General features: G+C 41.0%; 1 protein-coding gene across 5 annotated transcripts in view; it reads left to right on the top strand.

Moving 5' to 3' along the window:
- Positions 1-16779, top strand: part of MAP4K4 (mitogen-activated protein kinase kinase kinase kinase 4) — a 136866-nt gene that overhangs the window by 63637 nt on the left and 56450 nt on the right. For all 5 annotated transcript variants that reach the window (XM_083610410.1, XM_083610411.1, XM_083610409.1 and 2 more), the window contains exon 4: positions 15095-15220. In XM_083610410.1, coding sequence (XP_083466536.1) covers positions 15095-15220 — 126 coding nt within the window. The remainder of the gene's footprint in view (positions 1-15094; positions 15221-16779) is intronic.

Here is a 16779-nt window from a genome sequence, read left to right as displayed (position 1 = left end):
TCGTATCCATGTCTAAATCTCTAGTGTATGCAAAGTGTATTTTTATCTACTCTAGTAAATCAATCAGACTTGGATTTGTTGGAGGTAAATGACAAGCAGAATTAAACTGCTAATAACTTATTTAAATACCACCTGTGAGTGCTTGTTTCTGGCCACAAAATTATGAAAGGTTGGAGGAACGCGATTCTGCTGCAGACACTCGCTGCAGGGATTTGAAACTGAAGTCTGTGGAGCGGGAGAGGATGATGAAATACCTGTAGAAAAGACTCACCTTGTCTGAGTCTTCAGTGTATGCAGTGTTAGCTTTTTCAGGTTTATTTTTACAACAGTGGAGGGTTACTTATTGGCTCTTATTGAAGGTTGGGAGTTTGGGTTTTCAGTGCACAATCCCCAGTTATGTCAACGGAAGCCCTATTCAACCATTGAAAGCACTGTTAGGCTCATGCATGGAATTAGTATTCCTGACAAAAGCCCAGAAATTGCCAGGTGGAATCATAGACTTGTAGAGTTGGAAGGGACCATGAAACTCATGGCTTAAACCCACAACCCTGAAATATTAAGAGTTTCATGCTCTATCATCTGAGCTGTCCGTGAAACGTGGTTGTGACTAAAGTGTTGATTCACATGCCAGCGTTATGTATTCTGTTTGCATTAATGTGCAGTGAGGGGTCATGGGAGTGACTGAAAGAGGCTTCTGTGTGCCCATAGGTTGTGTACAACTTCTGATGGAATTGAGTACGGTGGCCCAGTTTCCACGTCACAACAAATAGTGGTTAAAAGTTTATAATGTATCGTGGTTTGCTGCTTGGAACAAAACAAACCACATTCTCTGTTATGGACATAGTGCTAAGCCAGGGGTCATGGTTTGTGCTGCCACTTGTGCTAGGAGTGAAGTAGGAGGCATCTTGCATGTTCATGGCAGGCAACTATGGTTTATTGTGCCATGTGAACACTGTGTGTGTGGTCCGTCTGTCTCAGCTATGTGAACCGTTTTGCTTGTGGCGAATGAATTGTGAGCTGACACTTAAGACTCACTTAATTGTGTACTTTGGAGTCAATGGCTATCAACAGTAAACTTTCCTTATACAGTATACAGTGCTACCTCCGGTTGCGGACGGGATCCATTTCGGAGCTCTGGTCGGACCCCAAGGTTTCCACAACTGGAGGGACCGCTTCTGCGCATGCATGCGCAGCAAAAACCCAGAAATATACTTCCGGGTTTGCTGCTTATGTAAGCGGAGGGATATGTAAGCAGAGGTATGACTACACAGCTATGCCTTCCTCAAGTAATTATTATGTTTTTCAAAAGTTACTTAGTCTGGAGGCAAAGGTGTGAAAGGAATCGACTTTCTACCATCACTGAAATCTGCTAATACTTTCTTGGCTCTTCACAGCTAAAGCTGCATTCCTTTCCAGTACAGTGGTATCTCAGGTTACATACGCTTCAGGTTACAAACTCTGCTAACCCAGAAATATTACCTCGGGTTAAGAACTTTGCTTCAGGATGAGAACAGAAATCATGCAGCGGCGATGCAGCGGCAGCAGGAGGGCCCATTAGCTAAAATGGTGCTTCAGGTTAAGAACAGTTTCAGGTTAAGAACGGACCTCCGGAACGAATTAAGAACTTAACCCGAGGTACCACTGTACAACTTCTAAAACTGGCTTTCCCCTTGAATTTTAAGGACCACTTTTCTTAACTACGTCACGGGGAGGGGGCGGATAGAAACCTTTCAAATCGTGGCTTATTGAAGTGTTAAGCTTTTGTAGGCAACAGTGCTAAGCGAATCAGATGAGGAAGGCTGTGGCAAACAAAAGCGCATGACGTAATAGTAAAGAGGCTAGTATGGAAGTTGTCATGGTATTTCACTTCACAGGTTTTTGCTGATGAAGGCGAACGCTGCTACGCCTTAAGAATGCATAATATTGTGATTGCCCCGAATGGGTGAGCCTTCTCAGACTTAGGGAGTGAAGAGGGAAGAGAGAACTCACTGGGCTCTAACCTCAGCTGAAACCTATTAATCTCTCTCAGCTGCTGCAGTCTATTCCAAACTTCCCTATGGATGAAAATGAGCCTTTGAAAGTTTTCTGTCAAGTTCCAAGGAATGTTGAATCAGGGCAGCATCAAGCCTTTAATGAGCAACTGTAGGGCACAGCAGTAGCGGTACAGAGTTACTCTTTGTTAGGCAGCACTGGAAATGTATTTGCACAACTCCCCGCCCCAAACACACACTCGTGCACACATAAGAGTTTGTAAGAGTCCTTTGTCCCCATAGGTGAAAAACTAAGCCTTAAATGAAGCTGCAGGCAGATGCTTAACTGTAGCTTTTTTGAAAGATAAGGAGGGAGGGAAAAAGTCCTACTGCTTTGAATAAGCAAAAAACTTCATTTCCCTGAAATTCAGTCAACTTTTTGTTTATTTAAAGGCGACAGCACTTGCCTTTTCAGGCAATGATTCAGGCATGGGAAATTGAATAATACGTATAATGTCCTAGTCACCTTTTTGTGTTTCCCACCCAAAACCGAATGGTTTTTTTGTTTGCTTGTTTTCTGAGTAGGGGAGGTTGTGGTATATTTTCTTTTTTTTAATGCAAAAGGGTAAATGCTTTCACATTATTGGGAGTGATTCTCTCCTTCCTCCATGGCAACTCTACATGTTCTCTTTATATTTTTATGTTTCACTAGAGGGAGAAATTCCCATTGACTTCCAGATTTAAGCTGTTGTTTACTCCCTTCGCCCTTGCACCAACAGTAGCATTCAGTTTAAGCCAAGATGTCTTTGGAGCATTGTAGCTGAAATGGCAAGAGGTAGATTCTTTCCTCCCCTAAAAGAAACAAGCCCAATGCTTTCCTTTTATGTAGAAGCTGTAGCTATGGGAACCTATGCACAGGAAGCACAAAGAAGCTACTTTTAGACATTTAAGCCCTCACCTCCCCCTGAGAATTATTTCCTTTAGCCTGTGGTCCTAGAATTAGTGTTGTATCATTCTCTGCATTAGCCTTCTTTAAGAATATATTTACTTCTCTTTCGGGATTTTGGGTATAAGATTTATTTTAAAGTGAGGGGGGTACACAGAGGAGTTTTAGATAGTACAAAAAATAAATAAATCCTATTGTGAAGTACTCTCTCTTCTTATAATGCAAGGTGATGAATTAGTGGTAGCACGTCATATCCTTAGTCACCACTTTCTCATATCTCAGGAAATCATTCTTCCTTTGACCTAATTTCCTCATACCCAAAAGAGTACACAAATGTGCTCAACTTCCTTCCTCCCCCAAAGCATCCTTTGCCGGCTGGTAATGTGACCCATCTAGAAGGAACAGCCTTGAATCTCGCTGGGTGATCTTGGGCCAATTACCCTCTTTCATCTCTCTCAGCTTTCAGGATGCTTTGTGAATATAATAAAGGTGTTGAGTGTATGCCATCTAGCTTTTTGGAGGAAGGGAGGAATACAAATGTATTTTTTAAATAAAAACAACCCTGATCTATTGCTGGACTATGGTCCCCTGACACTCTCATGACTCCAGCTTGAGAGCAGTATGGTATAATTATTGAATGGGTGAGCTGTTAAGCCACCTCAGCCTTGGGCAAGTTGGAGGGGTGTCTGCCTCAAACCATCCTTGCCATCTAACCCACATCAGAAACTCATACAGTATACTATATAAATGATGTGATTTTTATTAACTGGACTGTGAGGTGCTACATAACACAGGCTCCCGGCAGTGTTAGAAACTGAGATATGAAAAAGGTAAAGGTAAAGGTACTCCTGACCGTTAGTCGTGGATGACACTCGGGTTGCGGCGCTCATCTCGCTCTATAGGCTGAGGAGCTGGCATTTGTCTGCAGACAGCTTCCAGGTCATGTGGCCAGCATGATTAAGCCGCTTCTGGCAAACCAGAGAAGCACATGGAAACACCATTTACCTTCCCGCCGGAGCGGTACCTATTTATCTACTTGCACTTTGACATGCTTTCGAACTGCTAGGTTGGCAGGAGCAGGGACCAAGCAATGGGAGCTCACCCCATCGCGGGGATTTGAACCGCCGACCTTCTGATCGGCAAGTTTAGACCACAGCGCCACCCGCTATGAAAGCTAGGAGCTAAATGGCACCTTAAACCTAGGTTATGGGAGCTGCAATGGTGTGTCTAGGTGCACTTTTTTATAACAAGAATACAAAGCTGGAAATGAATGAACTGCAGCTAAAATCTTACGTTTGTTTTTCACATGGTCTAGTCCTCATCTGAAGACTGCAAAAAACAAAGCCATATTTCCCCTGCCCAACCCCCCTAATATTCTTGTGAGGGTCCCTTCTCCAGTCCTCAGAGAGTGGCTGGTAGTGGGGAGGCAGAAAAAGGTCTTCCATTCCTTCTAGCAGTGGCAGTTTTATTCTGAAATCTTAGGTGCAGTACTGCACCCAGAGCTCAGAATCTGTTTGCATTAATGAAATTGCCTGTTGCAAAACGCGCCTAGAACAATGGGAGTTTGGAATGCTTGCTCCAAGCAGCCACTAGAGTTATTCTCCACTCCTTCCTAGTATTGGAAGTATAGTTTAAACCAGCCTTGTAATTAACAACTTGGTGCCACAGGTGACCAAACATTCTATACAGGAGAGTGAGCTGGGTTAGCAGATGAGGGACAGATCACCTCATTTCCTCTCTCCAGTCTATTTGGTCTCCATGCTGGCTTTGCAGTAAGGAGAGCGTATCCCTCAGGTATATCTGCCCTTCACCAGCCAATTCAGTCAAAGGTGTTTAAAAAACAAACACCCCACCGAATATCCTGTGTTTCCATGCTGGCTTACCTAATAAAGCACTTTCCTTCCTCTACGGCCTTCACAGAAACAGGTTAGTTAAAAAAAATCTCGCTGGCTAGTAACGTTTGAGGACTCAGGCTGCATTTAAAACTAAAGATGTGCAAGTAGGCAAAGATTCTGACCTGTTGGTCAAATAAGGATGGGGTTGAATTTTATCATACTTGTGTCACCCCTCCTTTCTATTTATGAACTGCCTTCTCATGAGATCCTTTAGGGATTTTTCTGTAAACATTTGGCAAAATACTGATTATGAATACATAGAGGGGATTCTATTTTTACATCTCGTGTTTGGATTATTCTGATGTGTACTTATGCGCAATTGAAGCATTCTTGCAAGAAGATTCACTGGCTGCTGGAAGCTGTCTTGCTGACAGGGAAAAAAATCATCATAATAAAAAATAATAATAAATCATATTATTTCTGTGTAGAATAATTTAAATTCAATATATTTCATGCATGCTTCGTTTTCTAATATAAACGTTATGCATCACTTCCTGCAGAGAAAATGGGCCACTGTTTTCCAATTCCAGTTATAGAACAGTCCTGAAGATTGAAATCCATAGATCAATCACCCTTTGGAGACACACCCTGACAAATTTTGTTCATGCATTTTTGTTTAATTGGCAAGCAAGAGGCAGCTGATCTATAAATGATCATTTCCCGTCACTAGCTGTGATGCTATCTGCCTTCCTGGGTGCAGTTTTCAGCATCAAGCTGCTTGGCCACAATTTAGCTTGATCTATCGTATCTGCCAAACAAAAGGAAACAAAATAATTTGTAGGAAACACATTACATGTCTTCTGTAGAAAAGATCTTAATGCATGTTTCTACATTATGAATTAAGATTTGAATTTGAGACGTTTTATTTTGGGAGAGAGGATTAAAATAGAACACTTCTCCGTATTTATGCTGTAGCTTCAGGTAAATCGGTTCTGCAGCCTATTTTAAGGCATTCATGGACAGATGATAGTTTGGCCATCAGGAATATGCAGTGGGCTTGAGCGTGCTCACGTTTCCACCCTTTCCACTCTAGACAAATTATTCCATCCTGCACTTCATAGTTGGCAATAACCAGAGTTTGAATCAGGCATAACACCCCCCCCCCCCCAAGTGTCTAATACACAATGCACCTGAAACTGGTTTCTTATCCTGGTTGGGAGGCTAGCAGTAACGACAGGGACATAGGTTCTTAGAGTCAAAGCATAAGTTCATCTAGCTAAGTACTGGCAAAACTGACTGGTAGTCGCTATCCAGGATTTCAGACGGGTTTGTCTCCTCACCCTACCTGGAGATAGTCAGGGACTGAACCTGAGACCTTCTGCATGGAAATTATATTTTCTGTCCCACTGGCAGGCAATTCATGGGGTGTGTGTAGTCCTTTCCCCTTTTCTGTTAAAAAAACAAACAGCAAAGAACCCCTGGACAGTTAAGTCCAATCAAAGGCGACTATGTGGTGCGGCGCTCATCTAGCTTTCAGGCCGAGGGAGCCGGCGTTTGTCCACAGACAGCTTTCCAGGTCATGTGGCCAGCATGACTAAACCGTGACGGAAACCAGAGCGCACGGAAATGCCATTTATCTCCCCGCCTCAGCGGTACCTATTTATCTACTTGGACTGGCATGCTTTTGAGCTGCTAGGTTGGCAGGACCTGGGACAGAACAACGGGAGCTTCACCCCGTCACGGGGATTTGCACCGCCAACCTTATGATCGACAAGCCCAAGAGGCTCAGTGGTTTAGACCACAGCGCCACCCACACCCAGCTTGCCAGCTGTCATTGACAACTGCTGCCAAAATTACCCCTACTGTTGCTGCTCCAAAATTTGCTGCTGCCACCAAAGTAAGATTGCTGTTGCTCCACCACCCATCACTTAAACAAACAAAAACAAACGCAACCATTTCTGTTGCAGTCCTTATATGGCTACCTCTGCGAGCTTCTTGCTGTTTCCTTCTCCTCCTTTCTATAGACATGCCAGGTAGAATGTCTTATTAGGTGCATCACCTTGCTGGAAGCTCTATGGTTTCCTGTTGGAGTTGATGCGCTCAGCACTGAGCTGATAATATCTCCTGAAAAATATTCTTAAGGTCTGATTGACTTTGGTAGAGAAAGTTCCTCCCTTGGAAATTAGTGGGATGTTAAGTGTTCAGTTCTTATCTGGTTTGGTCTGTGACCATATCTGTGATGAAAGGGCCTTTGGGTGTGAATGGGATTTTTTTTTTTTTTTGGTCTGATTAATAAATGCCTCTTTTGTCTGCTGTTCTTAAGCAGGTATGGTAACTGAAGATGGCTGTTGATTGTCAGCAGTGTCCTGCCTGTATGATGTCATGTCTGCGACAGACAGACATGAACACCTTGTGACTCTGTTCATTGTTGATTACCTTCCCATGTTAGCTGCAAGGTTTCGGTGTATGGCTGGCAGCTGTGCTGCTGTAAACATCTGGTCTAAGGATACTGGCAACTCTGTGAAAGTGCTTTTGTACTCTGTTATAGCTATCAAAAACAAAACAAGAGTATATGTTTCCTGACTGACTAATGATCTAAGAAAACAAAAGGAGTCAGCGTAGGCTATGCATATAATTCTACCCCTACATAAAGCACAATGGAATATATCATAGCCACAATAGCTAGTAAGTAGGTCTCTATAGATAATACCAAGTTGACATTCTGAATAAATGTAAATATATTAATCAAGTTGTAACAACATGTACACGAAACAGACATCTTTCAAAAGCAATAACCGGATGCATTTTTACAAAAGTCTTCCATGTCAAATTGAGAATTATATTTCTTTTTTTATACTCTGATAATTTTGAAGATTATGCCTTCTGGATTTATGCTCAGCTGGTGTTCACTATTCTTGAGTGGCAAATGGAGACTTTTTCGAAGAAATGCATGCATGTGGCTCTTGGCTATGGATGATATCCATTTCATGCATGTTGTACATGTTGTTACATCTTAATTGTTTAATATATATTTACACGTATCTCTGTAAATTCACAGGCTACATTTGTGTTCTCAAGAGTTGTGTCAGGTGTATTTTACTAATAGAGTCTAATAGAGGAACAACCTTCTACTAATCCAGAACACCAGAGGAAATTAGTGTAAAATAATGAACATATGGATGTGGGTTGCAGGAAAGGCTTCCATATATTTGAGATAATTCCAGTTTTCATATTTATTTTATAAAATCTCAAATATGAAAACTGGAGTTCTCTAATCCTAGCTTTCATTGTAATTTGAATAAATTTGGCTAGTCATAAAATCATAGAGTTGGAAAGGGACCCCAAGGGTCATCTAGTCCAACCCCCTGCCAATGGAGGGATATCATCTGTCAATCTATCTCTATCTATCTATCTATCTATCTATCTATCTATCTTGCTGGTACAATTGAATGACTGCCATTTATGAAGATCTGCTGAGTTGTGGGAGTTATTTCCTGAGCCAAGTAGGGTAGCTCAAGTGGTTCAAGCAATGGTGTGTGTAACACCATGCCTTTGAGCATGTTCAGAAAGCAGTACAGAAATCGAATTTAGCAAAAAAGGGGCAACTAGCCATTCTGTTTTGGTGCCTGCAACCTAAGTTCTGGGAGCCATAGGGTGAATAGCTGTTCTATCCCAGTTTCTAACACTGAATGTTCAAAACAACAAGGGACTTTATGTCCTGGAGAGAAAGTGGTGGATCATTGTTCACAATTTTGCAAGGTTTAATGGTCAAATTAAAGCAAAGGTTTCATAGTCCGTGCATAGAGAATTGCTGTGGAAGTCCTTTTGCTAGCCTGTTTGGTGTCTTATCAGAGGAGTAGCACCCCAGCACCCAGGCCTGGCAGATCAATGATGCATCGGACCTCCACAACACTAGCACTAGACTGCTGTATCTAAATGCCTTTCTCACGTTATTCATTTTGTGGAGATAGTGTTTTCTTACGCTTGCATCTAGTACAGGCATAGGCAAACTCGGCCCTCCAGATGTTTTGGGACTACAACTCCCATCATCCCTAGCTAACAGGACCAGTGGTCAGGGATGATGGGAGTTGTAGTCCCAAAACATCTGGAGGGCCGAGTTTGCCTACGCCTGATCTAGTATATACAGCAGCATGGAAACAGGTGATTATCTGAATAAATTGGAACTTTGGGAGAACAGTGAGAGGAGTCATAGCTCAGCAGTAATCACATGCTTTGCATGCATAAGGTCCCTAGTTCACTCCTTGTCCTCTCTAGTTAAAAAAGTATTGGAGTTTATCCCTCTGTCTGCTGCATTTCCTCCCGTTTTCTTTTTCGACAGAAGCCATTGTGGTAGTGGTGACATTGTGTATATTTTTTGTCTGGAGTCTGAGCAAAGCTTTTAGATGAAAGAAAGAAAGAAAAAAAGACTTGATAGGAAGAACACTTCCATAGCATTCCTAAGCAACTAAAGGGAACACAATACTCCTGTATGCATTAAGGGAATACGGAATGAGAGAGAGAGAGAGAGAGAGAGAGAGAGAGAGAGAGAGAGAGAGAGAACAAAAACAAACCATGCATGAATGAGGGTCTTTCTCAAATACTGCTAACTGGCACAACAAATTTACGTACAGCAGCCTCTTCATTACTAAAAGTAATGTGTCCCCACATTTGAAGGCAATTCCAGAAATCGGCCCCTTTCCAAAGAAGCCATAAGCGTTTTGGGTGGAGCTTTGAACGCCTTTAGTAATTTGCCACTTTTCCATAGGAACATTGATTCCATAGGGCTGTGTTTGATCAAACTCCCATTGTGTTGAACTAGCAGTATCAATAAGTTGTCTACCGCCCTCTTGTTTTGGGATCTAAAACCAACTCTGGTTGATAGCAGCCAAATTAGGTTATTTAGCACTGTAATGAGGGCTGTTAAGGATTCCATCTCATTTGTCACTGTGCAAATGGCCATGCTAATGTTGTCATAGCTGTCATCTATGTTCTAGATCAGGCATGGGCAAACTCGGCCCTCCACAGGTTTTGGGACTACAACTCCCATCATCCCTGATCACTGGTCCTGTTAGCTAGGGATGATGGGAGTTGTAGTCCCAAAACATCTGGAGGGCCGAGTTTGCCTATGCCTGTTCTCGATAGTCAGGAATTACCGTATCCTTAACTAAATGGGGTTGTTGCCCATCTGGCTATTTATGACTAAAATCAGCATAAGGTTTTCTGCACTATCACGGTAAATCCTGTGTGATAACTTTAGAAGTTTGTGAGAAGACATTGTTTTCTTTTTTTGTGGGGGGACGTATTTTCACAGATCCAACTGCGCACTTATTTCATTTATATGAGAGAGTTATTTTCTTGTTTACATTTCATCCTTCTGTATCAAATGTTGCACTATTAAGAGGTGAAGAATTGGAGGCCAAGTGAGAGAAGTGAAACAAAAGAGGGAGGGGAAGCCGCCACCGTTAGGAAAATCGCAGCAGGTGGTTGCATTATCAGTGACAACAAAACCAGTATTGTGCAAGTGTTTTGGCACTGATACATGGAAATGGTTCCAACATGTGCTTGCACAGTTCTGCTAACCCTTGCTTCAGGCGCTGCTTATAGCCCCATAAAATACCTAGCTGCCTATTGTTTGAAGTTTCCCTTTTATCTTTATTCTTATTTTATTGTCCTTTCTCAGTGATACTGTGATACAGAGAGTTAATTTTCTTTGCAAATGGCATTATCACGCCCTGGCTGGCTTCTATACCCCAGAGAGAGGGCCTATCAATGGTGAACAATATAGTATCCTTTTTAAACCACTAAATAAGGAGCAACTTGTTTTTAAGCCACTTAAGGAAATGTATTATTATTTTTTTTAAAAATAATATTTATTACTTTTAAAAGTTACAAAAAAGGAGAAGAAAGAAAAAGAAAGACAAAAAGGAAAAAAACAAAAGAGAAGAAAAGCAAAAACAATACAATACAATATATAAACAATACAAAACCCAAACTGAACCCATTAAACTAAACACATAAATAAAGCAAAGCAAAAACAATTAAAAAACATCCCTCCTTTTCCATACTCTATCCTTCATTCCCTTGTTTCCTCGACTTCCTCACACCTCCCTTTTTGTATCCCACTTCTAGTACTTGTTTCAGCAAATCCTTTCCATCTTTCTCTATTTTCTATCATATTATAAATAACATATTTTTTTAATCTAATTTCCCATTAAGGCTAAATTACTTATATGTACTTAACTTCTTATAGCATTTCTGCTAAATCCATAAAATATCATTCCACCATTTTTCTAGCAGTCATTACTTTTACAATATTTCTAAATATACACTTTAAATTTTCCCGTCTTCTTCCACCATCTCCTCTCCCTGGTTTCGGATTCTGCCAGTCCTTTCCGTCAGTTCCATATAGTCCATCAACCTGGAGATCTTATGTCCAAGGCTCTTAAATCTTTTCCAAGTCCCTTCTGCAGATCTTCTTCATATTCTTTAATGCTCAGGAGCAAATCTTGGGAAAACTCCAACGTAGCAGTACTTATATTCCAAATTTCCATGGTTAAAACTAAAGTCCATAAAGAGTTTCAAGGGTACTCGCTTTTTGACTCAAATTAGTCACTTTCTGATCCAAGTTATCGATTTTAAAAATCGTGTCATCCGTCTTTTTATGAAGCTGTTCCAGCGAGTAGTTTATCTTATATAATACAGTCACAATAGTTTCTCCTATCAACATTTTGAATGGTGCAAGGTCAATCTCTGGTTCTCAGAATCCTTATCTTGCAGCTGGAGATCTCCCTGTTACACTCCTGTAACAGTTTCACATGCTCCCTCTAGAGGGAAACAGTATCCACTTGTATCAATTCTTTCAAGCACAACTCGAGCAAATAAAAATAGTTTCGATTTTCAGTTACTTTTTTCTCCTTTTTTGAATGCAGAAGAGGACAATGGAAACAGTATCTTTCTTATTTTAGCTAGTTGTCAAATCCGTTCTGTCAATGAACATTCCCCAAACGTCATCTGGCAGCCCTTTTCCAGGTTCAGAGCAGTGGTAATTTGATTTTCACTCTCTCCTGCAGGCTCACTAGGTCCAAAACTTCCCCCCTCTTCTCCTGCTTCCAAGGGGGGTTTTGTATTTTTGACCAATGGAAATTTAATCCTTTGTCAAAAACTTTCAGAGACTTTAGCTTGTAGCGTCTTTGCTTCAATCTATTTACAAAAGCGGAAGGCGGACTTCCTGTTTAGAACCTTCCCGCTTCGGTGCCAAATTAAAGTATTTCAAGATCCAATTTTCCGTTCTACTCATGGGTAGTTGTTTAAAATCCAATTGTCCACAGGAAAAAGTCAGCGCTCTCCGGCAGCAGCAATGTGGCTTCACTCCGTGAAAGAAGCGGTCAATTCAAAGCACCGCGCCACTCACCCCACGTCGCTCTGGATCCCCAAAATAGGGTTTCCCCGCGAGTAGGGGAGGCGCAGAGGGTGCCAGCCGAATCCCAAGTTCACAGGCTTCTCCCGCCTGTGATTTCAATGGGTCTCCGCCTTCGCCGTGGCAGTCAGACCCTGCTTTTCACGGAGCAAGTTCCTCCCGATCGGAGGAGCTCCGCCATTGCCGGAAGGAAATGTATTATGAAAGGTGATTAGGCCAGAGCTGGTGGCCAGTTTACTCCCCCGAACCCCATAAGCCATAAATTAAAATATTTCAGAGGGGGAATCAATAATGTATACAATGGGGTTTATATTAAATATAAATCCCTGTATTGTTTAAATTTTGAGATAAAAGGCAATGGACTGTTAACATACTGATTTTATTAGTATCCATTCATTATGTTCTCCATTACATAATGGGAAACATCATCCCTGACCACTGGTCCTGTTATCTGGGGATGATGGGAGTTGAAATCCCAAAACATCTGGAGGGCCAAGTTTGCCTATGCCTGAACTATACATTTTTTTTTAAAGATGCAAAGTTTTAAGCAAAAAAATAGTGTTTCTGATGCATGCTACTGGTTTATAAATTTCTTTATTGGGCAATAAAAGGTTTTTTATTTCCAATTTATGTGTTCTTTCTATTATTTAATATTTTAGCACTGCATTTATTATGGTTTGTATACTTCCAGCATTGTAGATAGTTTTCAGTAATAAATTATGGCATGATACTGTACTGGTTCAGACTGTGGCTGTGTACACTCCCTGGTTCTCTTTTGCCTAGAGATTTCCTCTAGACATAATTTACTGCAACATCCAAATAGTCTCCTCCCATATTAGCTTTACCCTATGCTTTAAGATCAGCACCGTGTGACATAATAGAACTGCCATCTCCATCAGAAGTGGGGTACCCCAATAAGACCCCGATTGTTTTATCCTAATCATGCAAAGCCTTCTCAATAGAGGTTCTCCTGGCACCAGCTTTTGTCATTGTTCAAGGTGTCACACAGAGGCTTACAAAGCAGCAACTTTGGATTAACTCTTGTGATAATTCCATGGCACCTTGCTCCCATTATTTATTTTGGCTTTGCTTCATATGCACTCTGCCTTTCATCCAAGACACAGGTCTCTGAGGACGTCTCTTCCAGCTAAATAATGGGCTTGTTTTGTGCTGTAAAAGAGAAAGGGGTATAAGAGACCTTCTGAACGTTTTCTGGCCCAAAGAGCAAATAAGAGGGCCCTGGAGACGTTACCATTGGTCCAAATCGGGAATCTCTCTTTCACGTCTTCCAAGTGCTCTGCTTGGAAACTGGAATGATCATACAAATCATGTTGTAGAACCTACCCTTGGTTTCTTTGGTCTCTGCTGGCAGTCACATTTTCTCATGCTACAGCTGCCATGTGAAAGGTTGGCTGACAGCCTTCTTCTACTTGAGACATCTGCACTTATGATGCAGCTGTACTGAAAACATAGGTTCAGTGCCTCGCTGGATTTGCGTATGAGCTGTGGGACGTTAGTTGCTGGATCAGACGAATGTGGTCTAGTCTTGTGTGTCACTGTATAATGAAATGCCAGTAAACAAAAAGCCTACACTGTCAATCAAGAGTACTGTTTTTATCATAATCATGCTGCTTATGCTAGGAAGTCAATATAAAAAAATATGTTTAAAAGATTATGTAGGAATGAGAATAAATTCTAATTCGAGGAGCTAATCAGATGCCCATTCTTTTATTGAACCATTGAAAACGTTTTATGCTTTGGTGCCGACGTTTTCCTAATTAATTTGAACATCATACTTACCTTGTTTGAGAAATTTATTTCTGTTTTCCTGTCGTTCTTGCATGCTGCTGTTTTTAGCTGGATTGGTATTTTTGGGTCCATTATTCATTAGTCACCTCACTAAGCTCTTACGAGAGGTCCAAGAGACAAATAGAAATGTATAATATTTGGTGAGAGAACAAGATACCTGATTCTCAACATGCACTCTTATATGAAGGAGAGGGGGAAAATGGGCAGGGGAGGAGATTGACGTTAATGAATTGCAATGTACTTGCATTTTTGGAAACTGCTAGTACAAGTCAGTGATGTACAGTAACCACCAGATGTCACTGCTGTAGATCATATCTCAAGGCAACTGTATTGTGTGCGCATGAGTGTTTGGGCAAGGTCTGTTGTCCTAGGCACACAACGTTGCTAATATGCTGTGACTCTCTTAGCAGCCAGGGCACATGAATTTTGGAAATGTGTGTGGATTTGTTCTTGGTTGTAATTTCCCTTTTGTAGAGCAAAACTGAAACGTACACAGTAGGATCGTTTATAGTGCGGAAAATGTAGCTTGCTGCTGTAGTTCTCAGTAATAAGATGGGCTGTCACAAATTAAAGCCGGAGTCATGTCATGAATACAGAGGACATGTGCGGGACAGCATTTCAGGCCCAACAGTAAGGGCTTTAAAGCGATAATTGATGCCAGCTGCATTAAAATCACCACGAGAGTTTACAGATGCAGAATTGTATTTAGTTGGTTTGAAGTTGGCTTGCTTAGCCATTGTGTATTGTAAGTCAGGATCCCCCAGTTTGTAAGTAACAAGAAGCGAAGATTATTTGAAAGCAAAACTAAACACAGGTCAAACAATCTAATAGTAGCACACTTGATCAGATCTTTGAAAGCCTATACAAAAGAGCAGGTGGGTGGAACAGGCAACGGATTGCACTACTAATGCTAGAACCGGCTTTTAATACACTGGGCTGAACCTGTTAGTTGTTTTCCTCTGCCAAGTGCTCAACCCATCCATGATTTCCACAGGATGGGATAATTTTGTGCTGCTGCTCAGAGGTTAATGGGGGTGATATATTTTGGGGTGTGTGTGCCACAAATACTGCAGTAGATGCATTCATATAAACATCTATCTATTTCCCCCCTAAAAAGGACGAAGAAGAAGAAATCAAGCTCGAGATAAACATGCTGAAGAAATATTCCCATCATAGAAATATTGCAACTTACTACGGTGCTTTTATTAAGAAAAGTCCTCCAGGACATGACGACCAACTATGGGTAAGCATGTTCACAAGGAAAGGGGAATGTGAATTGCAACTAAATGCTTGATTCCCAGCAAAAATACCCTGAATGCTTAATGCTACGCTCACTAGCAGAGCAGGAAAACTCAAAAGAGAATTTAATCTTTAAAATCATGTATAATTTTGTTCTCTTAAACATTCAATCTGTAATGCTTGGTAGAAATGTGAAGAGTTTGCATAAATTCACATAAAAGAAGCACTTACTGTTCTAGTATTTTAACTAGTAAAATAGTTCTGCTAGGTTTATCGTGTTTGTGTGTTTGAGCTGGGCTAAGCAAGTTAGCCTGTGCTTGAGATGATCAGCATCAACTGACTTCATCATCATCATCATCTCTCCTTTAAGAGGCTTCCCATTGCATCTCTGCATGAGCTGCTTTTCTAGTTTTGCTTCCTTGCAGTCAGGAAGCACACCCAGTAACTCCAGCAAAAAAAAAAAATACAACAGAGAGGAATGTGAGCATTTTATTTTTCTGCAAATAATCCTTTCGTGCTATCCACAAGTCTCACTAAGTTCAGTGGGCCTTGCTTACACACGCAGGTCAATGGGAATAGGATTGCAGCCTAGTGGTATAGAGCAGGGTTGGGGAACTTGTGGTCTTCCAGATTTTGTTGAACTCCCAACTCCCATCAGCCCTAGCTGACCCATGGCCATTAGTTACAAATAATAGGAGTTGCAGTCATTTGACACCTGGGAAGCCGCAGATGCCCTAGTCCTGGTGGAGACTGATTTGGCTTGTATGTCAATTGGTGGGGCAAGTTTGTGTCCTTGCCCTCAAATTTTAGAACACCACGTGTCTTGGCATTCTGGAAATTCAAGGCAAAAGACAGAGAGCATGTGTGTGCTAGGATCTGTTTTTTGCCTTGCTCATTGAGGCAGAACTTTTCTCTTTTTGTTCAAATTTTTTAAATTGATTTTCCAAATTTATAAACAAACAAACAAACAAACAAGAATCCTAACTGTAATAATTCCACTTTTGTTAACATTGTTGAATGACTTCCTCAAATCCCCCTGACTGAATTTCAATGTATATCATTGTAGCAGTTTTCCAAAACTAATTTCTCATAAAATTTACTTAGTCAAGTAACATCTTTCTTTCTTTTCATATTAACTTTAAACATACTATTCTGTAACATCACATATTTAAATCCTAAGCCAATCTGGTAATTGCAAGTATTTCTATTTAAATTATCTTAGCATATTTAGCTAAATAGTCTTTGAATTTCATCCATTCCTCCTGGTACTCCTCCTCCTTCTGGTCACGGACTCTTCTGGTCAGGTCGGCTAGCTCCCCAAAATCCATCATCTTCATCTGCCATTCTGAGGCAGAACTTTTCAATATCCAAACAGTCTAGTAGCCTTTGGTTTAGTCACCTGTTACTACTATATACATGCCATACATTAAGTAATGTGAACATCTTTGTTCTTTGGAAGCTAATAAATGAATGTATTGATGTTAAAGGAATATAGATTAAGAACCACTTTGGCTGATATGATTGCTTGCCTTCCTTAATTGTCCAATAAGCTTTGTTGCAGTG

This window comes from Podarcis filfolensis (assembly GCF_964270895.1).
Source record: "Podarcis filfolensis genome assembly, chromosome: 4".
NCBI lineage: Eukaryota > Metazoa > Chordata > Lepidosauria > Squamata > Lacertidae > Podarcis > Podarcis filfolensis.
The sequence above is the reverse complement of the archived record's forward strand: the minus strand, read 5'-3'. Positions and strand labels throughout refer to the sequence as shown.